We start from the raw sequence: 27,625 nt of genomic DNA on the forward strand, positions 1-27,625 counted from the left end.
AATAGTTTCCTTTGATGTGCAGAAGCTTTTAAGTTTAATTAGGTCCCATTTGTTTATTTTTGCTTTTATTTCCAATATTCTGGGAGGTGGGTCATAGAGGATCCTGCTGTGATGTATGTCAGAGAGTGTTTTGCCTATGTTCTCCTCTAGGAGTTTTATAGTTTCTGGTCTTACGTTGAGATCTTTAATCCATTTGAGTTTATTTTTGTATATGGTGTTAGAAAGTGTTCTAGTTTCATTCTTTTACAAGTGGTTGACCAGATTTCCCAGCACCACTTGTTAAAGAGATTGTCTTTAATCCACTGTATATTCTTGCCTCCTTTGTCAAAGATAAGCTGTCCATATGTATGTGGATTTATCTCTGGGCTTTCTATTTTGTTCCATTGATCTATATTTCTGTCTTTGTGCCAGTACCATACTGTCTTGATAACTGTGGCTTTGTAGTAGAGCCTGAAGTCAGGTAGGTTGATTCCTCCAGTTCCATTTTTCTTTCTCAAGATCGCTTTGGCTATTTGAGGTTTTTGTATTTCCATACAAATTGTGAAATTATTTGTTCTAGCTCTGTGAAGAATACTGTTGGTAGCTTGATAGGGATTGCATTGAATGTATAAATTGCTTTTTGGGTAGTATACTCATTTTCACTATATTGATTCTTCCAATCCATGAACATGGTATATTTCTCCATCTATTAGTGTCCTCTTTGATTTCTTTCACCAGTGTTTTATAGTTTTCTATATATAGGTCTTTAGTTTCTTTAGGTAGATATATTCCTAAATATTTTATTCTTTTCGTTGCAATGGTGAATGGAATTGTTTCCTTAATTTCTCTTTCTGTTTTCTCATTATTAGTGTATAGGAATGCAAGGGATTTCTGTGTGTTGATTTTATATCCTGCAACTTTACTATAATCATTGATTAGTTCTAGTAATTTTCTGGTGGAGTCTTTAGGGTTTTCTATGTAGAGGATCATGTCATCTGCAAATAGTGAGAGTTTTACTTCTTCTTTTCCAATTTGGATTCCTTTTATTTCTTTTTCTGCTCTGACTGCTGTGGCCTAAACTTCCAAAACTATGTTGAATAGTAATGGTGAAAGTGGGCACCCTTGTCTTGTTCCTGACTTTAGAGGAAATGCTTTCAATTTTTCACCATTGAGGATAATGTTTGCTGTGGGTTTGTCATATATAGCTTTTATTATGTTGAGGTATGTTCCTTCTATTCCTGCTTTCTGGAGAGTTTTTATCATAAATGGGTGTTGAATTTTGTCAAAGGCTTTCTCTGCATCTATTGAGATAATCATATGGTTTTGTTTTTCAATTTGTTGATGTGGTGTATTACATTGATTGATTTGCGGATATTGAAGAATCCTTGCATCCCTGGGATAAAGCCCACTTGGTCATGGTGTATGATCTTTTTAATGTGTTGTTGGATTCTGATTGCTAGAATTTTGTTTAGGATTTTTGCATCTATGTTCATCAGTGATATTGGCCTATAGTTTTCTTTTTTTGTGGCATCTTTGTCAGGTTTTGGTATTAGGGTGATGGTGGCCTCATAGAATGAGTTTGGAAGTTTACCTTCCTCTGCAATTTTCTGGAAGAGTTTGAGCAGGATAGGTGTTAGCTCTTCTCTAAATTTTTGGTAGAATTCAGCTGTGAAGCCGTCTGGACCTGGGCTTTTGTTTGCTGGAAGATTTTTGATTACAGTTTCAATTTCCGTGCTTGTGATGGGTCTGTTAAGGTTTTCTATTTCTTCCTGGTGAGTTTTGGAAAATTGTACTTTTCTAAGAATTTGTCCATTTCTTCCTTGTTGTCCATTTTATTGGCATATAATTGTTGATAATAGTATGTTTTTAAATCTGTGTTTTTAATAAGCCTTCCAGGTAATTCTGATGTATGCTGAAGTGTCAGAACCACTGTGCTAGAATATCTCTAAAGATATCCAGAAAACTGTGAACAGCTGTTACCTCTGGAGAGAAGAAATGCGAGATGAAGCACAGGAGTTGAAGAGAGACTTTTTATGTTCGGATTTTTTCCCATGTGAACGCATTACTGCTTATTTTAAATAAAAATTCAACAATCAAAACCTGCCACTTGGATCCAAAATGGATAATCCTTCTGAAAAACTGAATGATGGGTTTTGGTTTACAGCATGATTCTTAAAAGAAAAAAAAACAACAACCTACTGAGCCCAAGGTTTCAAGGCAGCAAATAAAGTGTATCTATAAATGCCCATGTATGGTTTGATACAGCAGAGTCTAGGTTTGGTGATGATGAACTTGTTATTTACTGACCTGGAAGGGTTTTTTTTTTTTTTTTTTTATTTATTTATTTATTTTTTTTTTTTTAAATTTTATTTTTTAAAAAAAAATCACATGCTCCCCATCCTGAACCCTCCTCCCTCCCAACCTCCCCATACCATCCCCCTGGGCCTTCCCAGCGCACCAGCCCCAAGCATCCAGCATCGTACACTGAACCTGGACTGGCATCTCGTTTCATACATGACATTTCAGATGTTTCAATGACATTCTCCCAAATCTTCCCACCCTCTCCCACAGAGTCCATAAGACTGTTCTATACATCAGTGTCTCTTTTGCTGTCTCGTACACAGGGTTATCGTTACCATCTTTCTAAATTCCATATACATGCGTTAGTATACTGTATTTATGTTTTTCCTTCTGGCTTACTTCACTCTGTATAATAGTCTCCAGTTTCATCCACCTCATTAGAACTGATTCAAATGTATTCTTTTTAATGGCTGAGTAATACTCCATTGTGTATATGTACCACAGCTTTCTTATCCATTCATCTGCTGATGGACATCTAGGTTGCTTCCATGTCCTGGCTATTATAAACAGTGCTACGATGAACATTGGGGTACACGTGTCTCTTTCCCTTCTGGTTTCCTCAGTGTGTATGCCCAGCAGTGGGATTGCTGGATCATAAGGCAGTTCTATTTCCAGTTTTTAGGAATCTCCACACTGTTCTCCATAGTGGCTGTACTAATTTGCATTCCCACCAACAGTGTAAGAGGGTTCCCTTTTCTCCACACCCTCTCCAGCATTTATTATTTGTAGACTTTTGGATCGCAGCCATTCTGACTGGTGTGAAATGGTACCTCATAGTGGTTTTGATTTGCATTTCTCTGATAAAGAGTGATGTTGAACATCTTTTCAAGTGTTTGTTAGCCATCTGTATGTCTTCTTTGGAGAAATGTCTATTTAGATCTTTGGCCCATTTTTTGATTGGGTCATTTATTTTTCTGGAGTTGAGCTGTAGGAGTTGCTTGTATATTTTTGAGATTAGTTGTTTGTCGGTTGCTTCATTTGCTATTATTTTCTCCCATTCTGAAGGCTGTCTTTTCACCTTGCTAATAGTTTCCTTTGATGTGCAGAAGCTTTTAAGTTTAATTAGGTCCCATTTGTTTATTTTGCTTTTATTTCCAATATTCTGGGAGGTGGGTCATAGAGGATCCTGCTGTGATGTATGTCAGAGAGTGTTTTGCCTATGTTCTCCTCTAGGAGTTTTATAGTTTCTGGTCTTATGTTGAGATCTTTAATCCATTTTGAGTTTATTTTTGTATATGGTGTTAGAAAGTGTTCTAGTTTCATTCTTTTACAAGTGGTTGACCAGATTTCCCAGCACCACTTGTTAAAGAGATTGTCTTTAATCCACTGTATATTCTTGCCTCCTTTGTCAAAGATAAGGTGTCCATATGTGCGTGGATTTATCTCTGGGCTTTCTATTTTGTTCCATTGATCTATATTTCTGTCTTTGTGCCAGTACCATACTGTCTTGATAACTGTGGCTTTGTAGTAGAGCCTGAAGTCAGGTAGGTTGATTCCTCCAGTTCCATTTTTCTTTCTCAAGATCGCTTTGGCTATTTGAGGTTTTTTGTATTTCCATACAAATTGTGAAATTATTTGTTCTAGCTCTGTGAAGAATACTGTTGGTAGCTTGATAGGGATTGCATTGAATGTATAAATTGCTTTGGGTAGTATACTCATTTTCACTATATTGATTCTTCCAATCCATGAACATGGTATATTTCTCCATCTATTAGTGTCCTCTTTGATTTCTTTCACCAGTGTTTTATAGTTTTTTCTATATATAGGTCTTTAGTTTCTTTAGGTAGATATATTCCTAAATATTTTATTCTTTTTCGTTGCAATGGTGAATGGAATTGTTTCCTTAATTTCTCTTTCTGTTTTCTCATTATTAGTGTATAGGAATGCAAGGGATTTCTGTGTGTTGATTTTATATCCTGCAACTTTACTATAATCATTGATTAGTTCTAGTAATTTTCTGGTGGAGTCTTTAGGGTTTTCTATGTAGAGGATCATGTCATCTGCAAATAGTGAGAGTTTTACTTCTTCTTTTCCAATTTGGATTCCTTTTATTTCTTTTTCTGCTCTGACTGCTGTGGCCTAAACTTCCAAAACTATGTTGAATAGTAATGGTGAAAGTGGGCACCCTTGTCTTGTTCCTGACTTTAGAGGAAATGCTTTCAATTTTTCACCATTGAGGATAATGTTTGCTGTGGGTTTGTCATATATAGCTTTTATTATGTTGAGGTATGTTCCTTCTATTCCTGCTTTCTGGAGAGTTTTTATCATAAATGGGTGTTGAATTTTGTCAAAGGCTTTCTCTGCATCTATTGAGATAATCATATGGTTTTTGTTTTTCAATTTGTTGATGTGGTGTATTACATTGATTGATTTGCAGATATTGAAGAATCCTTGCATCCCTGGGATAAAGCCCACTTGGTCATGGTGTATGATCTTTTTAATGTGTTGTTGGATTCTGATTGCTAGAATTTTGTTTAGGATTTTTGCATCTATGTTCATCAGTGATATTGGCCTATAGTTTTCTTTTTTTGTGGCATCTTTGTCAGGTTTTGGTATTAGGGTGATGGTGGCCTCATAGAATGAGTTTGGAAGTTTACCTTCCTCTGCAATTTTCTGGAAGAGTTTGAGCAGGATAGGTGTTAGCTCTTCTCTAAATTTTTGGTAGAATTCAGCTGTGAAGCCGTCTGGACCTGGGCTTTTGTTTGCTGGAAGATTTTTGATTACAGTTTCAATTTCCGTGCTTGTGATGGGTCTGTTAAGGTTTTCTATTTCTTCCTGGTCGAGTTTTGGAAAATTGTACTTTTCTAAGAATTTGTCCATTTCTTCCTCGTTGTCCATTTTATTGGCATATAATTGTTGATAATAGTATGTTTTTTAAATCTGTGTTTTTAATAAGCCTTCCAGGTAATTCTGATGTATGCTGAAGTGTCAGAACCACTGTGCTAGAATATCTCTAAAGATATCCAGAAAACTGTGAACAGCTGTTACCTCTGGAGAGAAGAAATGCGAGATGAAGCACAGGAGTTGAAGAGAGACTTTTTTATGTTCGGATTTTTTTCCCATGTGAACGTACTGCTTATTTTAAATAAAAATTCAACAATCAAAACCTGCCACTTGGATCCAAAATGGATAATCCTTCTGAAAAACTGAATGATGGGTTTTGGTTTACAGCATGATTCTTAAAAGAAAAAAACAACAACCTACTGAGCCCAAGGTTTCAAGGCAGCAAATAAAGTGTATCTATAAATGCCCATGTATGGTTTGATACAGCAGAGTCTAGGTTTGGTGATGATGAACTTGTTATTTACTGACCTGGAAGGGTTTTAAAAGGGGGAAAACCTTTTTAGAAGTTTTATCAGTAAGAAGCAGATTACCCTTACTGTGGACAGTAATAATAGTTAAACACCCAGAATAAAGGCAAAGACAAAGAGAAAAATTGAACTTTTTTTTTTAAAAAGCACAAAAACCCTACATACTAAAATTGTACACATCAAGTATTGGTCCAATCTTATATCAATCTATTTACAATTAAACAGCACCATGGTTTTCTCACCTAGGTTAGTTAAACATGCCCAGAAAATTGTTATTCAAGGTATATGTTCCTTTAAAATAAAATAAACTCTTAACAGAGCTCAAATCCTCAACAAACAAAAAAACTTTTATCAATCATAGATAATTATATCACCGAATTTACTTAAGAAAAATAGATTTGAACATTTTTTTCCCTCCAGTTGACAAACTTTGAGAGATGCTGCTGTTTAATGTGGCAAACAAATTAAGAAACATTTTGATGACGGGGCATTATTCTAAAACACCCTCATGTACCTCCACCTCCACATATAAAAATATTCCTTTGGAATTAATGTTGCTGTCCCCTCTTGAATTTAGATTCAATTATCAGCAAAGCTAAATTAAATGTAGCCACAATCTTTAAAATGATTGCATAAAAAAGAGAAACAGTTAAAGCTCTCAGAAACACGCTACATTACAATTATAGATATTGTATCTAATCAGGCTATAGGAAATTTAATAACATTTTAAACATAACATTTAAACTAAATAGCAGTTTCAGTCTGCCACTGAATTAATAATGGTGCTTCACATCCAAAATGAGTGTGGAGGTCTGATCATCTCCCATTTGAGAACCGCGTTAAGTGCCTGCTTGCCTCTGCTTCTCCATCTCATGGGTTCCTAGAGGTTCAGGGACATCGTATGTGCTAGCCCCCTTCTCACCTATGGAACCAACTTTGAAAAGGCTCCGCATTAAATACAATCCTTGGCAGCTTTATTCCATTGAGAAGCCATGGAATTTATACAGAAGAATCAGGTTATGCCATGGAATTTTTCAGTTTTATAATCTGCCGATGCTTCTTAATTTGCCTCTTTGCTATGAAAGATGAGAGAGGAAAATTCTCATCCACCACAACTACAGGTAACAGTGAGCTATTATGGTAAGCACTGAAGTATAAAGCAACGTATCATCATTAGGTCTCACTGCCAATGTTTAAGTGATGCCAGGAAATTTTTCACTAGTAAATTATGCCTTGAAATTTTTTTTCTGAAAGATTGAAGACAGGCACAATTCTCCTAGGCACAGACAGAATGGGTTTTCTTTACACCCTTCCTGCAAACCGGGGGAGACAAGATAATTACTTTATTGATTCTGTGCATTCCCTGACCTAGTATGCATGCATTTGGGGCACAGCTAGCTCTGAAAGTTCTAAGCAGAGTAGGCAGATCAATGAAGGTATTATATAGTAGTGACCTTCTAAGCCTGGATATGAAAACAGCTTCTTATATAGACATTTCAGAATACTTATGCAGCAAGAGGACAATGGACTTTTCAACTAAGTATCAGTTGAAAATCAGAGATCTGAATGCACTGACGAAATTATTGCCTAGTGTTCCAGAAAGATGCCTGCCACCAACGCGCTAGAAAGGCACCAAAATTTAGTGTGAACGTAAATAAGGAGCTCAACCCATGAGAATGGGAGTAGCAATACTGAAGCACAACTTGCCAGTCTCTACACCTTTATGGCTAAATATGACTTGAGCAAAGAACTAAGATCAGAAAAGTTATCGAACCTCAAGTACTGCTCTGTTAGTTTCCATTTCAAAAAGCTCAAGTTTTATAACTGTTATCGATGATTTCTGGAAATTATATTTGAGAACTCTGTATTCATAGGTGCTTGGTGCTGTTCTTCATGGGTGCAATCTTCTATTTACAGTCCAAATCATTTAAATACAGCCATTACATAGTTGTTGGGTGTTTTAAAATAAAAGGTTATCTATTTCTTAACTGCCTCTTGAATTAAAAATTGTAATTACATGAGTCTCAAAGGCTGGCTCTTTGTGTTTTATTAATTACTTTTGTTGGTCTCCATCACAGATGGAATTTTTCACTGATAATTCCTCAGAACTAAATCCATTCATATGGAATTCAGAGCAGTGAAAACAGATTTCACGCCATAGAGTAGGAAATGAGAACAATAAAAAGGGGCATGAAGGATCTGGGGACGGCCAACAGGACTAGGTCAGTTCTCAACTGGTGTTGGGTTCTGCAGAGGTTGGCTCATTATAACCTGTACGACATAGTCCTTTGGGATCTTCAGCTCTTCCAATCTCATTTTGTCAGTGAGAGGTCTGCCAGAAAAGAACCACCGCTGACTAGCTGGTTCCACTCCTTCCGCAGCATGCAGTCGTCTCTTCATGTGGTACACTGTGTCTGTGCTGCGGACCACAAGTTTGAGGTCTTTGCCAGTGGAGAGGCGCAAACGGAGCTGAGATTCATACCCAGAATTGGGCGGTGGCTCAGGAATATCCAGAGTCTCTATGTCGCTCTTTTCCTCTATCATGTTGATTGGTGGTGCCAAGCAATAGACTGGAAGCTGGTATCTATTCCCCAGTTCATCATAGCACTCTGTAAGTGCACCTTCAGAAAGAGAAGAAATGAAAAAGGGTTTAACCTAAATGAATGCATTTTTCTTTACATTGTGCAAATGCTCAAACATCTCCCTGGCTTGCCACTTAAAAGGGAAAAAAATGTAAAATAAGACCAATCTCTGTCAGTGGTCAACGACTGTTATCATGGATGGCCCATGACCAATTATCTGAAAAAGGGCAAGTGTCAGTTGCTCACTTGTGTCCGATTCTTTGCAACCCCGTGGACTGTAGCCTGCCAGGCTCCTCTGTCCATGGAATTCTCCAGGCAAGAACAGAGGAGTGGGTAGCCATTTCCTTCTCCAGGGGATCTTCCTGACCCAGGGATCAGACCTGGGTCTCCTGCGTGGCAGGCAAATTCTTTACTGTCTGAGCCACCAGGGAAGCCCCCAATTACCTGAGTGTTTATCAAATGAACCAGGACCCTAACTCCTTACCCTCACACTTCTAAGTCATTTTATACCTAATTTACAGTTTCATTAAAAAAGGAAAAAAAGCACACAAAATTCCAATTTACTAATATTTCAATGCTCAGACCAAATTAAGGGGAAATTCAAACTGCAGTGGGATATCTTTTAGGAAACGAATCAGTTAACCTTAAAAACAAACAAATAAAAAAACCAGATCTCTAAGCCCAATTCGCCACAATAGCATCCCAGAGTGGTTCTCTTAATGCCCAGACTTCCTTTGCCAGAAGACCTCAGTCCAAAGAAATCACAAACTAGAGATGACAAGCTTACCAGCTGCCACTGGCTCATGGCTTATATATGAATCTCATTAGCACAATTACCACAGAAGTGACTGAGGTGTTTTATTTACCCTAATTATTAGTCAATCTGTTACAGAGAAGCTACGGGTTAAAAAGGAAGAATAAAAGAAGTATGAAGTTTATAACCCACTGCTCAGGGGAGGGGATAAAAAGTGTTTGCGGTTTAAAAGAAGATATTCATGGTTAATTTCTTTATAAACTGCATTGTAATTACCAGAGCTTCCCTTGGGGAACTTGAGGGCATACTGAATGAATGCTTTATTGTAAGGTATTCATAATGTGTCCTTTGTTCAATATAGATAAAAACCAAAAACATCTATATTCAAAACACTACACACAGGCTAATGAACATGGGAAGTGGGACACTGAGAAATGGTTATCAATGAACAGGTGAGTTAATAACCTGGTCTCTGTGGTCACTATCAACAGGCGGAAAATACAAAGAATTCCACATGAGATTCGAACAGTCGCCAACGCACCAAGCGTAGACCTGGGCCTGCTTTCTAAGTTACGTACGATGGGCTGGGGTGAGACCTCAGCCACCAAGCATCAATACTCGTGAATCTCCCCTTCCTCTGTGTTTAATGTTCAGCCTCTGTGCTGTTCACTAATTAATCTGAACACTGCTATGAAACTGTAGAGATGGACATGTTTCAAGCCCAGCTGTGATCACCAGCAGTTTCCTAAACTAGCAGCCATCACACTGTAGAATGTTATTTATAAAATCAGTTGTGCAAACTTCACTGTGTACATACTTGATATAGGCTTGTTCTAAGGCAAAGAAACCTACCAGTGTCTTTCAGATGGCCTGACCATTAGGAAAACTAGCAAAGAAAAGGTGGAGAGTTCACTACAGACTCATCATCTCTCTCAGGAAAATAACTTCAGATACACATCCCACTGATACCAGCCTGACAGGTACAAGAGCATGTATTTACATGCGTGCATGCTAAGATCCTTCAGTCGTGTCTGACTCTGTGCAACTCCATGGACCGTAGCCCGCCAGGCTCCTCTGTCCATGGGATTCTCCAGGCAAGAAAACTGGAGTAGGTTGCAATGCCCTCCTCCAGGGGATCTTCCTGACCCAAGGATCAAACCAGAGTCTCCTGCGTCTCCTGCACTGCAGGCGGATTCTTTACCACTGAGCCACCGGGGAAGCCCATATATTAACGTAACTATTCTATTAAAAAAAAAGTTCTCTTAGACAGGCACCATTCTACACCTTGTTTTTTGGTTGCTTTTTTTGACCACGCAGTATGACATGCAGGATCTTAGTTCCCTGACCAGGATCAAATCCATGCACCCCCTGCAGTGGAAGCGGGAAGTCTTAAATGCCAGGGAAGTCCCAAGAGACCAAGCTAAATCACTACTTTTGCAATCAGGAGACCATGACGATACTCCCAGCCTTGTTATTAACTAGGTGTACAACCTCCAGCAGCATTCTTTAACCTCAAATACTTTTCTCAATTAGCTAAATGAGGCAGGATAAAAATGACCTGTAAATTGGTTTCCAGGTTTACACACACTGCTTCATATTCATGCACCACAAGAGACAGAGAACAGGAAAGCAAACCAAAGCTGTCAAACTGTGGGCAGAATCATGTCTTGACCAAAAGGCAGCCTGCATTTCCAGCCTCCCGAGAAAGGAGGGCGTGAGGCGCTGTGGCAGCGTCTTGTCCAGGGCTGAACAGCAGCGCAAGGCACCCTTACGACAGACGCACAGCCTGCCAGGCACTGTGGTCTTCCCAGATCTGAATACTCACTTCTGCATCACAGTGTAAAGCTGAGTCTTTCCCCACCTGCCCTTCAGCCCAGAAAGTCAAGGGTTCAGTTTTCAGAGTCAAATGGGTAAGAATAAAAGCTCCATGGAAGAGGTACAGCTGGATGGCATATCTTCTTGCTCCAGCTCAGGAAGCCTCACATCTATAATGCTGTAAATAAACTATCCAGACTCTACGGCTAAGAAGCTCCTATATTCTGATATTTTGGGGAAAGGTAACTTCAATTTATCTAACATGAAATTTTCTGGTTTACTCTGTTCTTCACTCCTGCCAGTCAAATTATATTGCAAACTGAATTATAAATATGTTCCAGTTTTAGATTAAACTAAAAAATAAATATGCCAAAAATTCAGGCCATGAAGTCAAATATTAATTATATTTTTAGACTAGTTTTATGGATTACCCTCTACCCACATTAAATATCTGAGTCCATAAAGTATCAAAAAATTAATCAATATAGACCAGAGCTGAATACTACCCCAGAGTTACCTATACAGAGCAGAATGACTCCTCTGTAGGCTCAAACTGTTCTGAACAATATATTCCCAAATCCCCCACCGTTTTAGGGCCCTGCGTCTTTTTATTAAAGACAAAACTAACGGTGGTCTCCGTCACTTGGCAAACACCTGGAAGTGTTAGGGTGTGTCACTGGCACTGAGCACAGAGGGTTACAAGGAAGCAAAGGCTGCCCCTGATCCCCAGGAGCTTAGAGTCAAGGGAAGCAGACATAGTGTAACCACCAAGGGTTTAAATACAAATTGATACACTGAGAACCAGACAGAGGAGCCAAGGTATCACACAGCAGTGATGGGACTAGAGCTGGTAGAGCCAAGAAAGAAAAAACTCTATAAAAATAGTGTGCTCTAAGCATGACACAGGGAGCTTCTCTGGTGGCTCAGGCAGTAAAGAATCTGCCAACAATCCAAGAGACCTGGGCTCAATCCCTGGGTCGGGAAGATCCCCTGGAGAAGGGAATGGCTACCCACTCCAGTATTCCTGCCTGGAGAATCCCATGGACAGAGGAGCCTGGGAAGCTACATACAGTCCACGGGGTCACAAAGAGTCAGACACGACTGCACAGCTAACACTTTACTCCACTACAGGCATGACACAATACAAATAACGGGCATCCCAAGAAATATGAATTATATGGAAATAAGAATTAATGTAAGTATGGAATAAAAAGTGGCTTTGCTGAGGTGAAATACAGAATCAACTGTGTGAAATTACTAAACAGCAACAGTGAAAATCTAATAGAAGGCTTAGGGAGACTTAATACTATAGAACATTTCTAAAGGTGGCTAATACCAGTCCATGAGTCACTCCTACAAATATTGAGTGCCTACTATATGCCAAGCAATATTATGCCAGGGAATAAGACAAAGCCTAAAGATTCTTTTATTATTTGCATGAAACGAGAGTGACTGACTGGAATTAGGGGAACCAGCTAAAATGATTGCCTAACAATGGAAAGAAATGGATCTGAAAGAATTGGTGGTAATTAGCAGGACCTAATGATAGATTGTGTGTGTGCTCAGTCGTGTCCGACTCTCTGCAACCCCATGGATTATAGCCTGCCAGGATCCTCTGTCCATGGAGATTCTTCAGGCAAGAATCCTGGAGGGGGTTGCCATGCTCTCCTCCAGGGGATCTTCCCAACCCAGAGACTGAACCCAGGTCTCCTGCAATGCAGGCAGATTCTTTTACCATCTAAGCCACCAGGGAAGCCCAATGATAGTTTAGGAAAGGCAAATCACCTAACTAGGAAATGAGAGTGATAAAGAATTCAGGGTTACAAGATTCTTTGCTTAGTCTTAACTGCTGCAGGTATGGGGAGATACTTCAATTGAGTTATCTGAAGGTAACTGAAGAGGCATATTGGGAAAAAGATAAAAGCAGTGTGTACAGTAATAATCTTGAATGTACAAGCTTAAACATAAAAGCAAACACTTAAAAAGAGGGCTTACTAGCTCTGTCTGAGCACTTCATATACAATGACATTTAATTCTCACAATGACCCAGTAAAGTAAGTTTATCATACTCATTTTACAAATGGGAAAACTGAAGAAGAGACAGGTAAGCTTGTCCCGGGTCAGAGAGTAACAGAGTACAATACTCTGATTCCTGAAGAAGTAAATGTATGACACACGGATAAGGCTTCAGGGCTTGTGATAGCTCTACTGGACTCTCAGGTTAATGATATGGCTAGTGGAAGGAAGAAATGCTCTTGGAAAAAGGCAGAGGACAAATACAAGAGGGATGAAAAGCCAAACGTGAATCACAAGGCACAGTGCAGCCCAAAATACATTTGCCAGTGCTGTTAGTGACCAAGCAAAGGAGGATACAGAAGAGGAGGCAAAAGGAAGTGGTGACTAAGAAGTTTCAGTGCTCTGAAGCCACCACATGTAGTGACAAAACGGACATATTGCTGTCAGTGTTTCATCTACAATATTTGAGAGCAGAGTGTAAAAAACAGAGTGTGGTGAGAAGATGGATAGCTTCCCTTAAAGAAACCCTGTGTATAAACACAAAAGGGAAGGGACCACTCTAAAAGTAGGTAACATTAGGATTTTTTTTAACCTTTCCAAAAATTACTAGCTGGGTTTGCATTTGCAATTTACAAAAGGTTTTAAATTATCACCCACTGACCACTGATGGTGCAGCTCATCTAACAATTCCCCACTCGTTCTAAAGATGTGCTAGCCAGGGTTGCTTAGATTGCTCACCAAACGTTCTTTGTGGAAGTACACCCGTCTTTTATTCCTCCTTCTCCTCACAACATCATTATAGGCCTCAACCGAGTCCTAGCAGAGAGACAGATGGCCACAGGGATAAATGCCGCCAGGCCACTGCTTCCCCTGGTCAGGAAGCCCTGAAAGCTCCCCAGGGCAGGAAGAAAGCTGCCAAGACTACCTTCTGTCCTGATTTCATACATAATTGTTTGAGGTTGTTTTTATTTATCTTCTATCTAGATGACTGGCTCCGATGTTAAATTTTCCTTGTTTTCTATGGCTGCTTTTAATTTGGCTGCAAAATATTTCACAAGAAAATTATAAAGACAGGACTAAATTAAATACCAAATAATAAAAATAGCTTTCTTAAATGTCATAACATCTAACACTTTACTGTTTCTCAAGCAGTCTTTGAGATTAAAAAAAAGACATCTTTGTAAGCATTCAAAGGCCTCACTGGTTTTCCTCTATGTTTAAGACCAACTAGGTCTTCAAACTTTTACCATGTGAGACTTGCAGTGTTACATGATCAAATTTGAAAATCAAAGTTGAAAATCAATTTTATGTAAGGACGCTTTTGAGGATATTAAAATTTTTGTCAGTCATGGGTGTTTACATGTCAAAGCTGATCAAACTGTATACTTCAAATATGTGTTCTTCAATATACCTTAATAGTGTTGAAAACATTTATCAATAATATTGAAAACATACTGGCAATCTGATAGAAGAAATCTCCCTCCCAAAATTAATCATGAAAGCTGTACGCTAGAATTGCAAGGCTTGTATCACACTTGGGGTTTCTTCCAAGGATGAGAAAGGATGTCTTTATTTTTGACTTCACTTTTCAAACTGACCAAGAAAGCATGAACTCTTCAAAAACCATGACTTCCTAAAGCAACAGAAGACCAACACACAAGTGACCTGGACACAGTTAAAAAGGAAAAGAATCTGAAGTAACAAAGAATGGGAAGGAGAGAATACTGGGTTAGACCTGTGGCTCAGGCAGCCCACTGTTCAGTCTGTCAGAGGAACAGAAGTTGGAAAAGCAGTGATATCTGACAGAATGAACAGTGGCTTTGAGCTGTCACACCAAAATTTTAATTTGGATTCTAATCTTAGACATAGTCAGTCTGTTTCCTCAAGGACTACAGTATCTACCTCACAAAGTTGTTTTAAGGATTAAATAATAAAACACACGCAAAATTGACAGGTACATATAATGAATTCATAGAAACACTCAATAATGTCAGTTCCCTCCTCAAGAAGTTTTAAATCTCAAAACTAAACTTATGGCGGGGGGTGGGGGGAGCTCACCAATAGCAGTATCACAAAGGATGAAACAATTTCATCATGTTTGAGTCTACTGCTTTAGGCTTCACAAGGTCCTCTGTAAACACCACAATGTCAAAAGGGCCATCAAAATTACCCTTCATCCAGATATTATGAGCAGTCTTTCAAAACTAACAGGTTACAGGCTCCCTCATGCAAACTCTTTAGTGGGAATTAAATTAAGCTTATGTCTGGTAATCAGGCTCTAGGAGAAGCAGGTTCTGGTATCTTATCCCACCAAATTAGCTATTAAGACCGGGACTCAGAAGCACCAAGACTATCATCTCTTCTAGCAAGCATAGGTGAAAAGTGACTTAGTCTGGACGCATTACCAAAGTCGTGTGAAGGTTAGACCATGACTAAGAGCTTGTGGAACATTTGGCCACATTTCTAAGAAGACACTGATCTTTTAAGTCCAGATCCTTAAAAGGACAGAGGAATAGATCAGCAGCACTTGTATCTGGTTTATTTAGCTGACCCAGCTTTACAGAAGTAGAAGTTGAGGCAATATATGTCTTGAGACCACATCAGAAATCCTTCTTTCCCTCCATTCTTACCACCCAGAATGGAAGAAAGGAGGTCTTCTTCAGAGACAAGCCTACTGAGTCAGGGACAAACTCCCACCTCAGCTATTTTAGGGACTTTGTTGCTTTATTTGAAGAAAACAAGGGTGACAGCAGCGGAGGAGCAGATGAAGCTACGTTGCGTAACTCCAAATCGTTTTTGTCTTTTTGAAGATAAAGAGAAGAAAAGGATACAACATTTAATTATGATAAATCAGCCATCAGATCCTTTATTAAGACCCTGTTTCATTTCCAGATACAAGTCTGGTAAAAATTCCCTCTCTCCTGTATGTACAGGAGGTTCATGCTTCTGTTCTTAAACTTTTATCTTCATGAATTAAGTTTATTAAATGACAAATTCTTATAGGGACCTTTAAAGGACTCAGAATTCATGACTTGCTTCTTAACGGGCCTCTAATACACTAATGCATTTCCTGCCTGTCCATGTCTTAGAGAATCCACTCGTTTCTCTTTACTAGTAATAGAACTATGTCATTTTAAAGTACTCTGTATAGTGTGGGAGGGACTTAAAATGGTAGATATGGAATTAACACTGGAGATTACTTGTGCAGTAACTTCATAGAAAACACAGATGAAATGACTTGACCTTGTAATTTAACTGCTTTAGTTAGTTATATCTAGGACTGGAGTTTAAAACCCAATTTCATGACTTCTACCTCGGAAAAATGACATAACCTCCCTGTGCTTCAGTTTTCTCAGCTGTTTAAAATAGGGACTGTTGCAGGTGATTATCACAGGATGAAAATTAAATAATATCAATTCAAAACATGAATTGGTAGTATTTTATTATTTCTGATTCTCAGTCCACGATTTTTTATCATGTTGGTTTCCTAAATACAGAAATGCTCCATTAATGATACTTATAAACTCCTTGGTTTTTAAAAATTTAAACTACATTATATGTAATTTAATTTATTCACATTTGATATATTTTGCAGTAAGAAAGACCAGGAAAAAAAAAAAAAACTGGACAATTCCTCTTCTACCTGTATTTTAAAGGTGATTAAAAAAGAGGTATGTTTTAAAGAATACCATTTTTTTTTTTTTTTATTTTATTTTTAAACTTTACAATATTGTATTAGTTTTGCCAAATATCGAAATGAATCCGCCACAGGTATACCCGCGTTCCCCATCCTGAACCCTCTTCCTTCCTCCCTCCCCTACCCTCCCTACTTCTCATATCCTGAAGCATGAAAAAGGACAAAAGAAATTGGCCTTCAAATGTTCATCTGAAGAACTGGTAATGTTTAGTGATGAGAAAGAAGTAAGAATAATGTTGGGGTTAAGTCTTTAAATATGAGAAAAGTGTTTGGGGAGTGGTGAACAGCTCCTCCTCCTACAGAAGGATGGTTAAGAAGGGAGCTTTTACATGTGAATTGCAGGGAGTTGGAAAACATACTAATTGTAGATGCCAAAGAAAAAAAAACCTTTCTAGAAGTCAGGGAACCTTCCATGGAAGGCAGGGAAAGGAAGCAGGCAATTTTAAAAATCCCTGTAAATCTTCTAAATAGTAATTTAAGAAAGAGCATTAAATCCTCCTCGTTACAAGATAAACATATATTGTTTCTGAACAAGCTTTCACTGAAAATATCTGAATAACCCACTATGAACCAGACTCTGTGAAAAATGAAAATAAAACCACCTCCCTTTCTTTCACCCTGTTTATGCTAATTTGGGCAAGCCACTTAATCTATAATCTGGTTTCACAGGCAAAATACTGTTTGGGGGAATTTCAGGTAGTGAAAAAACAGTACTCAACTAGAAAAAGAAAATAAGCTGTAAGAAACGTAAGACCATGAGTAAAAAATGCTGTGTCAATAATGAAAAATAAAGCTCTTCTAGAATGGGGAGGCTGTGGAAAAGAAGCACCAGACATTAGAATCATCCAGGGAGCTTTTCCACAACAGTACACTATTGCACATGTTCATACCACCCTCTACCTGAGTCATAATTTCCACAGTGAAAACACACCTTCATGTATAAAATCCCCAGGTAGTTTTAGGTCACCAACTTCCCTCTTCACAATCGCTACCGCCTTTTAAGAAAAAAAACTAAAGACTTCTTACTGACAATAACAGAGGAAGACAATTTAAAAGCATAGACTCATTTTATGCTTGCACAAGGCAGGAATATAATGAACATGACCTGCTGACTGGAATTAAGATAAAACAAATGTAGTTATGAAGGGAACCACTGTTAGAAAAAGAAACGAAAGAGAAAATACAGGGAAAAGGTTTTTTGTTGTTTCCTTGAAACACAAAAATAAAGGCCATGGAAAAACACATAATTTTTACGCACACAACACTGACACTAAATACAACAAACCAAACAGCACAATCCTTGCTTATTTACAAACACATTTACAAAGACATTTTCATACGGCTTTCAAACTTTAAAGAACTTTTATATTTACACTGGGAAGATAATATGAGTACAGGTGAGATAACAAAAAGATTATGGGAAGAGAAGAGAGGATGAGATGAAAACAAAAAAGGAGATGATTTAGAAAGGAGCATATATCCTAGGATCTCTTCAGGTTGTCAGTCTATGATCAGTTCAGTAACCGTGTGAGTAACACTGACAGCTGCAGACAAAGGGGACAGGCATGAGTCAGGTGTGAGATGACGCTAAACTAATAATGTCCTCACTGCTTGGTGTCTGAGTAATAAATCTATTGCTGCTTGCTACTGAATCAAGGTCAACCTCAAAACTCCATTAGGCATATGCCCAAGAGAAGGGTATTCTAAAAAACCAAAGAAAGATGTCACCAGTAAATATTACATCCAGAAAATGATTGAAATCTATAATTTAAGATTTTGGTGCAAGGAGTTTACTTGTTAATGTCAGAGTTTAAGAAATACAATCATCCGCACTACTATTTATTAAGTGTGTTTTGGACCAGGTAAGCAACTTACACGTGTTATCATCACATTTAATCAATACAACCACACTCCAAGGCAGGCACTTATATCCGTATTTTATAGATGAGAGGACTGAAGCTTACAGAAGTGATTTGCCCAAAGGCACATAGCTGTAAGTAATACAGGAAAGACAAGAAATAAGGCTAGGTCGCACACCAAAGCCTGAGCTAAACAAGAGCTAAAGCCGATGCAATATTGTAAACTCAAAATATGAAGTGCTGAACACTTTAAGACTTTATGGTTTAACATAACAAAATGTGTCAAAGATAAAATTTCAATTACATAATTACATCTAAAAGATGGAAGGGATTTCACCAATACCACTGAGGAGGTCTAGGTAAAAACATGTAACAACATCCTCTGGATCACGGAAAAAGCAAGAGAGTTCCAGAAAAACATCTATTTCTGCTTTATTGACTATGCCAAAGCCTTTGATTGTGTGGATCACAATAAACTGTGGGAAATTCTGAAAGACATGGGAATACTAGACCACCTGACCTGCCTCTTGAGAAATCTGTATGCAGGTCAGGAAGCAACAGTTAGAACTGGACAGGGAACAACAGACTGGTTCCAAATAGCAAAAGGAGTACATCAAGGCTGTATATTGTCACCCTACTTATTTAACTTATATGCAGAGTACATCATGAGAAACGCTGGACTGGAAGAAACACAAGCTGGAATCAAGATTGCTGGGAGAAATATCAATAACCTCAGATATACAGATGACACTACCCTTATGGCAGAAAGTGAAGAAGAACTAAAGAGCTTCTTGATGAAAGTAACAGAGGAGAGTGAAAAAGTTGGCTTAAAGCTCAACATTCAGAAAACGAAGATCACGGCATCCGGTCCCATCACTTCCTGGGAAATAGATGGGGAAACAGTGGACACAGTGTCAGACTTTATTTTTTGGGGCTCCAAAATCACTGCAGATGGTGACTGCAGCCATGAAATTAAAAGACGTTTACTCCTTGGAAGGAAAGTTATGTCCAACCTAGATAGCATATTCAAAAGCAGAGATATTACTTTGCCAAAAAAGGTCCGTCTAGTCAAGGCTATGGTTTTTCCTGTGGTCATGTATGGATGTGAGAGTTGGACTGTGAAGAAGGCTGAGCGCCTAAGAATTGATGCTTCTGAACTGTGGTGTTGGAGAAGACTCTTGAGAGTCCCTTGGACTGCAAGGAGATCCAACCAGTCCATCCTAAAGGAGATCAGTCCTGGGTGTTCAATGGAAAGACTGATGCTGAAGCTGAAACTCCAGTACTTTGGCCACCTCATGCGGAGAGTTGACTCATTGGAAAAGACTCTGATGCTGGGAGGGATTGGGGGCAGGAGGAGAAGGGGACGACAGAGGATGAGATGGTTGGATGGCATCACTGACTCGATAGATGTGAGTCTGAGTGAACAATGGGAGTTTGTGATGGACAGGGAGGCCTGGTGTGCTGCGATTCATGGGGTCGCAAAGAGTCAGACACGACTGAGCAACTGAACTGAAGGTTTTAGAAAAGGCAGAGGAACAAGACATCAAATTGCCAACATCCGCTGGATCATCAAAAAAGCAAGAGAGTTCCAGAATAACATCTATTTCTGCTTTATTGACTATGCCAAAGCCTTTGACTATGTGGATCACAATAAACTGTGGAAAATTCTCAAAGAGATGGGCATACCAGACCACCTGATCTGCCTCTTGAGAGACCGGTATGCAGGTCAGGAAGCAACAATTAGAACTGGACATGGAACAACAGACTGGTTCCAAATAGCAAAAGGAGTACGTCAAGGCTGTATATTGTCACCCTACTTATTTAACTTATATGCAGAGTACATCATGAGAAACACTGGGCTGGAGGAAGCACAAGCTGGAATCAAGATTGCCGGGAGAAATATCAATAACTTCAGATATGCAGATGACACCACCCTTATGGCAGAAAGTGAAGAAGAACTAAAGAGCTTCTTGATAAAAGTAACAGAGGAGAGTGAAAAAGTTGGCTTAAAGCTCAACATTCAGAAAACAAAGATCATGGCCTCCGGTCCCATCACTTCATGGGAAATAGATGGGGCAACAGTGGCAACAGTGTCAGACTTTATTTTTCTGGGCTCCAAAATCACTGCAGATGGTGACTGCAGCCATGAAATTAAAAGACGCTTACTCCTTGGAAGGAAAGTTATGACCAACCTAGACAGCATATTAAAAAGCAGAGACATTACTTTGCCAACAAAGGTCTGTCTAGTCAAGGCTATGGTTTTTCCTGTGGTCATGTATGGATGTGAGATTTGGACTAAAAAGAAAGCTGAGTGCCAAAGAATTGATGCTTTTGAACTGTGGTGTTGGAGAAGACTCTTGAGAGTCCCCTGGACTGCAAGGACATCCAACCAGTTCATTCTAAAGGAGATCAGTCCTGAGTGTTCACTGGAAGGACTGATGTTGAAGCTGAAACTCCAATATTTTGGCCACCTTATGCGAAGAGCTGACTCATTGGAAAAGACCCTGATGCTGGGAGGGATTGAGGGCAGGAGGAGAAGGGGACGACAGAGGATGAGATGGTTGGATGGCATCACCGACTCAATGGACATGGGTTTGAGTGGACTCCGGGAGTTGGTGATGGACAGGGAGGCCTGGCATGCTGTGATTCATGGGGTCTCAAAGAGTCGGACACAACTGAGCGACTGAACTGAACTGAAGTAGCTAAGCTATAAACTGATGGTGAGTTAGAGTATATGACAAAACATAATTTAAAAGTCCATTCAACAAACATTATTGGTAAGTTTCAGATATGAACAAGGGAAATCAATCAAGGGTACCAATGATAATAATACACAGGAAGTTATTATAGAACTTTCAAACAGAAAGCTTAAGAAAGTCTATTTGATTCTTTCATGCTAAAGTGGAAAATATTCCTTAACATAGAGGGGAAGATTAGAAGCTCATTTAATATTCTCAAATTTCCCAGAATAATTCTCCTTAATCTGTCAGTTGCTGGAGCTGCCAGGATCATGTCTCTTCAGTTCACACAGATAAAAGCAGAAGTGGGAGACTTGAGTTTTTAGAGATTGAGCCCATGTGTAGGCCCCACTTTAAATGAAACAGAACTATGATACCTCCATGAACTTGTAAACAAGGCCATAATTTATTGAATGAAATCAGATTTTCCCATAGGTAACTATGATAAGTACAAAGTAAGGAAGTTAAAGTTCTAAGGTTCTGGGTCTTGAGCTTCTAAATTAAGACAATCACAGATAAACAACACCCCCAACTCCACTTGTAGGCCTTAGAAATACAAATATATTCTGCTTTAAATAGAAGATAAAGGGCTTCCCTGATAGCTCAGTTGGTAAAGAATCTGCCTGTAATGAAAGAGACCACGGTTTGATTCCTGGGTTGGGAGGATCCGCTGGAAAAGGGATAGGCTACCCACTCCAGTATTCTTGGGGTCCCTTGTGGCTCAGCTGGTAAAGAATCCACCTGCAATGTGGGAGATCTGGGTTCAGTCCCTGGGTTGGGAAGAGCCACTGCAGAAGGGAAAGGCTACCTACTCCAGAATTCTGGCCTGGAGAATTCCATGAACTATATATATAGTCCATGGGGCCACAAAGAGTCGGACACAACTGAGCAACTTTCACTCACTCACTCACAAGCATTAAAAAGAGGCTGATAAAATCAATTATAAAGGAAAGCCCTTCCCTTTATATTATATAAAGATAGTATCTGAAGACAAATTATAGAACTAAAAAAAGTAATGGAGCAAAATGATGTGTACTTCAGTCACGTAAGAGGTAAAGAATTCAGAGATTATCCATGAAAATAGCAACTTAAGAGTCATATTAAAATAGCATTCTATTATAAATTTTTCAAAAGTAGAAGGGATCATTTTTATACCTGTGTAGAAAAAGTGATCTATATATAGTGGGTGCCAATGTTACTAACCCAAGACAATCCTAATAAGCTTTCACTAATAAAAGAATAAGATAGCTATGGAATATATATAAGGGGATCCAACCAGTCCATTCTGAAGGAGATCAGCCCTGGGATTTCTTTGGAAGGAATGATGCTAAAGCTGAAACTCCAGTACTTTGGCCACTTCATGCGAAGAGTTGACTCATTGGAAAAGACTCTGATGCTGGGAGGGATTGGGGGCAGGAGGAGAAGGGGACGACAGAGGATGAGATGGCTGGATGGCATCACTGACTCGATGGACGTGAGTCTCAGTGAACTCCAGGAGTTGGTGATGGACAGGGAGGCCTGGCGTGCTGCGATTCGTGGGGTCGCAAAGAGTCGGACACAAATGAGCGACTGATCTGATCTGATCTATTTTTAAAAAGTTTCTTAGATATACAATTAATTCAAAAAAATTAATGGAGATTTGGAAAACTGGGAAGGTTACTAAGTTGAACATCCTTTATTTGAAAAGGAATCAAAGGACATAAAGCAGATAAACAGTGGAAAGCACTGCTCCTTTCAAAATGTAGACAAATAAAGGAAGATACTGATCCATAGCTGTGTTTCTCTTCAGATTATATGAATCTTTTCCCTTTCACTAAAGATTCCTGGGGAGGTGAGGGCGGGGAGAAAAAATAGGAGGATACTGAAAAAGAAACAACCAATAAAAGTATAACCAAAAACAGAAATAGAAAACTACACAAAAGAGTATATAGGAGCAAGATAGACAACTTAGAAAAATATTAACTTGAAAAAGTGACAAGAAAAATTTATAAATACAGTAAACAGAACAAGATTATAATATAAAATTAACATCTAAATCTTAGTATAGCATGAAATTTGTTTCTAATCCAGGAGACTAAATATGAGGATATGCATGTGTCCAGGATATATGTGTCCCTGGAAACATTCAAAGCTTATGGTGGTTCTTAGAGTCACATTCCTAAGCAAAGGAGAGAGGTTTCTAATAATGCTCAGGGATACAATCATAGAACTGTCCTTAAAAATACATGAGACTCACTTCCAAGTTTAGGTTTGCTCATTATGCTGAAAACAGGCCTCGATGAAGGCTAACGACTAAAGGTGAGTTCACTGACTCTCTATGGCTTCTGAGATGTAATCTGAGATTACTTCTCTAGTGCAAGCAGGAAATCAGTGAAGTAGAACCTCCAGAAGACTGGGGCAGGGGGAAGCCTTGATGGAGAGCTAGATTATATGGAAGTTAGAAAATACAGGTTTAGGGACTTCCCTGGCGGTCCAGTGGCTAAGACTCCATGCTCCCAATGCAGGGGGCCCGGGTTCGATCCCTGGTCAGGGAACTAGATCCCACATGCCACAACTAAAAGATTCTGCATGCCACAGCTGCTAAGTCACTTCAGTCGTGTCCGACTCTGTGTGACCCCATAGACAGCAGCCCATCAGGCTCCCCCGTCCCTGGGATTCTCCAGGCAAGGTTCCTTCTCCAATGCCACAGCTAAGTGCTGCTAAATAAATAATAAATATATATAAAAAAGAAAATACAGGTTTATTGAGTGTTCTCTTTCTTGAGACCAACACACACACACACACACACACACACACACATAGAGTAAACCTATCTCCAGCTAAAAGAAGCAAAGAGGAATGCTCCTCTTCACTACACTGAAGAAAAACAGTTAGAATAACACATACTAGGAAAATGACCACTTTCTATTTGGTTTATGGCCATTGGAAAGGAGCTGATGACGCTCTGCTTTGTTCTGGAAGATAACTAGACCTACCGTGTGGCAACGTTATGTTTGCACCATCAATGATCGCTTGTGCCAGTTCATGATCATTGCTTTCAAAAGCATGTGCTGCAGCCTTCAAGGCATCCCAAATCTCTTTACGGCCTTCAAAAGCTGGTGCAGTATCCCAAAATTCATCTCTCTTGCTGCGCAGCTGTCCATCTGTCATGGGATAATCGCTTTTCCATTTAGGTTTCTCCTTTTTCAAAGGCTGGTTACGACCTAAAGCAACTGAAGAAAAATAAAAGGCTGACATCAAAACCAAAATTTATAAAAGATGTATTAATAGTTATCTGGTCATTCTTCTTTGATTCTTTCATCAAAATTATAGCTAGAAGCTGGCCTACTGGCTAATTCTTACATTCTGAAATTCCTCTAACCTATTTTGTTTTAGATCTACAAGGGCAAATGGAGACATTAGGTCAAATCTTCCAGGGCAAGTTAGTACCTCTTTTTCATTCAATCTGTCTCCTCCAAAGGATGATTTTTAAACTTACCTAGAAAAACAGTAGTAAGTGTTCCATCAGTCCATCAGTGGTGGCAGGATTTGAAAAGAGTCAAAGGAGGGAACTGCCTGGTGGTCCAGTGGCTAAGACTCCATGCTATTAGATGCATAGGGCCTGGGTTCGATCCCTGGTCAGGGAACTAGATCCTGCATGCTCCAACTAAGTTCACACATCGCAACTAAAGATACTCCATGTGGCAACTAAAAAGACCCTGTGTGCAGCGACTAAGACTTGGTGTAGCCAAAAAACATTTAAAAATTAAAATAAAAAATAAAAAGTTAAAGGGTGCCATAAAAGAGAGGTGAGGTTCTAGGAGAAACCAAATCACAGCAGTGGACTGAATCTCAGGATCCTGTGAAGCCATAGAGCAGGAACTGAGAAATCTCGCAGCGGGAAAAGACTGCTCTGTGGTGTCCAAACGAAGGACAGCCGAACCACGAGATCCACAAGGAAGCCTGACCCTAGAAAAGCTTCCTCTAGGAACCTGTTCTGGACTTGAGTCTAGGAACTGTTAAAACCCTTCTCTGAGACTCAAATACTGAAGCTAATTTAGAAAGGGATGAGGGAGAGAGGTAGGTAGTGCTTTACTTTCTGGAGGGACGAGGGCTGAACCGGCGATCCTTGATACTGCGCCAAGGGAGAAACCCCCCACTACAAGGAGAAGAACTACAACACTCCAGTTTCAGTTCAGGAGGAGAAGAAAACAGAGGGTAGGAGCCCACTCCTTTTCCTGCTCTCGGTGGCAGCATGGCTCCTTCGAGAAAAGCAGCAGTGCTACCATAATGCTAGAGTGAGTCTGAAGCAGCTCTTCACACCCAGAAACTTACCTGGCATGTGATCACTGATCGCAAACTGACATACAGAGACACTCTTATCTTGTACAGTGCCATAGCTGAGAAGTTGTTCAACAGATGGAACAACAGGTAAAAAGAAAACTGAGGCTCCATGGAGTACTGGGTAAGAGTGGGTTTGAAATAAATGACAGAGGGTAGGAAGCAGAGGGTGTATGTCAAAATTCAATGTTCTATATTTAATTACAGGAAGACTAATAATTTAAAAGATATTACTCTCAAAATGATTCTAAAGAATCCCAGAAATTAACCACTCCCTCACTGGCCCAGGGCCAAATGAAATTTGGGTTATTCATAAAAGAAATAAAACGACTCTAGCCCCTAGGCAATCTCTACGTCCTATACCAGGCTATATTCCCAGATGACAGAACCATTTCTTGCTGCACAATGTCCCTGGTTCGACACTTGGACTAAACCATGATCTCTCCACACCCTATCTGGCCAGCGTATCCCAAAGCAGCACATCAGGTCTCGCCCTCCCCCCTTCAGAGTAGCACACTGTGCCAGTGCCAGCTGTTTTCCTTTAAAACATTCAGTATTTTCGTTTTTAATGTTTTAATTCAAGGATAACTGCTTTACAGAATTTTGTGGCTTTCTGTCATACATCAACAAGAATCAGCCATAGGTACACCCATGTCCCCTCCCTCCCTGCCCCCCACCCTTCAGCACGTCACAGAGGCCCTGTGTGACTTCCCTGAATCACACAGCAAATTCCCACTGGCTATCTGTTTTACACACGGTACTGTAAATTTCTATGTTACTCTCTCCATACATCTCCCTTCTCCCTCCTCTCCTCCCCCCAGGTCTACAGGTCTGTTCTCTATGTCTGTTTCTCCTTTGCCATCCTGAAAGTAAATTCACCAGTGCCATCTCTTTAGATTCCATATATATGAAAACACTCAGTATTTTGACCCATTGTATTATTTGGCTCTCTAATTTGTCTTAGTGAGATGCAAACCAGTTGAGTTCTAAAAGAGTACGTACAGAAGAAGGAAAACTGTCTATTAAGTGGCAGAGCTGAATACAGAACCCGTCTCCTTACTTAATGAACGAGTATTTACTGAGTGCCCACTAAGGATAACACTATATATGTTATATCAGGTGTTCATATCAGGTTCAACTCAAATGTGAGAAACATAATCTATACTATTGACTTTTCCCTGTATCTTCTCAATAATACAGACAGATGCAGATTAAGCATTATTCCCCAAAAGGTGTTCAAAATATGTCAGATAATGACATTCCACCCCTGAATGATTCCACAAGGTAAAATTGAAGATAAATTTTATTTTCTGCTACATTAACCTTTAGATGAGTCAGAAACAGTTTAGAGACAACACTATTAGTTTACTGAGCAGAGAGTGGAAGATAAGGCATCATAGATATCTAACTCAATGCTCAAATAAATACTTATTTGAGTAAAATTTCATGTCTACTTGAATAGTTCCAGAGAACTGTCTAATATCATATGTATTAAATGTACCAGAGGGAAAACCGGTATAACTCTATCACTGTGAGAGAAGAGCAAGGCAAAAGTAAAGACAAGAAACCTCCACAATCTTGGTACTTAAATGAAGGAAACAAAAAGGCTCTCAAAAGAGAGGAACTCAACAGAAAAACTATCTTGTAATAAAGGTGGAAAACAGTTTGCAAAAAGAAAGTAAAATGCCTTCCTTACAAATATAGGGCTTTATTTTACCTCCCCCTATCTGTAGAAGACATACGAATAAAGCCAAATAGGCTCTCAAAGAGAGGAACCCAACAGAAAAACTATCTTGTAATAAAGGTGGAAAACAGTTTGCAAAAAGAAAGTAAAATGCCTTCCTTACAAATATAGGGTTTTATTTTACCTCCCCCTATCTGTAGAAGACATACGAATAAAGCCAAATAAAAAGGACAGATGATACATTATGCTGCTTAGGGATAATCACTGTTGTAAATGCATTTTCAAATCTATGCTGTCAACAGTTTCAAAGTAATTACTTTAGGCAAAAGTAAATCACCGAAAATAAATGCTTGTGACATGTAAGTTTACTTTTATTTCCATCTAGGTCTCTGCTTTTCCTGTATCTCAAACGTAAGTAATAAAGAATATCTGTCTATCAAATGGGCTTCCCTGGTGGCTCAGATGGTAAAGCGTCTGCCTGCAATGCGGGAGACCCGGGTTCGATTCCT

General features: G+C 39.2%; 1 protein-coding gene across 1 annotated transcript in view; it reads right to left on the reverse strand.

The window, feature by feature from the left end:
* Positions 1-5,772: 5,772 nt before the first annotated feature.
* UBTD2 (ubiquitin domain containing 2) overlaps positions 5,773-27,625 on the reverse strand; it is a 61,762-nt gene continuing 39,909 nt past the window's right edge. The window contains exons 2-3 of the mRNA XM_070357422.1: positions 24,088-24,324; positions 5,773-8,272 (exon numbers count right to left, since the gene is read on the reverse strand). Of these exons, the coding sequence (XP_070213523.1) occupies positions 7,875-8,272; positions 24,088-24,324 (635 nt within the window). The 3' untranslated portion in view covers positions 5,773-7,874. The remainder of the gene's footprint in view (positions 8,273-24,087; positions 24,325-27,625) is intronic.

The sequence above is a fragment of the Bos mutus genome, chromosome 20, assembly GCF_027580195.1.
Source record: "Bos mutus isolate GX-2022 chromosome 20, NWIPB_WYAK_1.1, whole genome shotgun sequence".
Classification (NCBI taxonomy): domain Eukaryota; kingdom Metazoa; phylum Chordata; class Mammalia; order Artiodactyla; family Bovidae; genus Bos; species Bos mutus.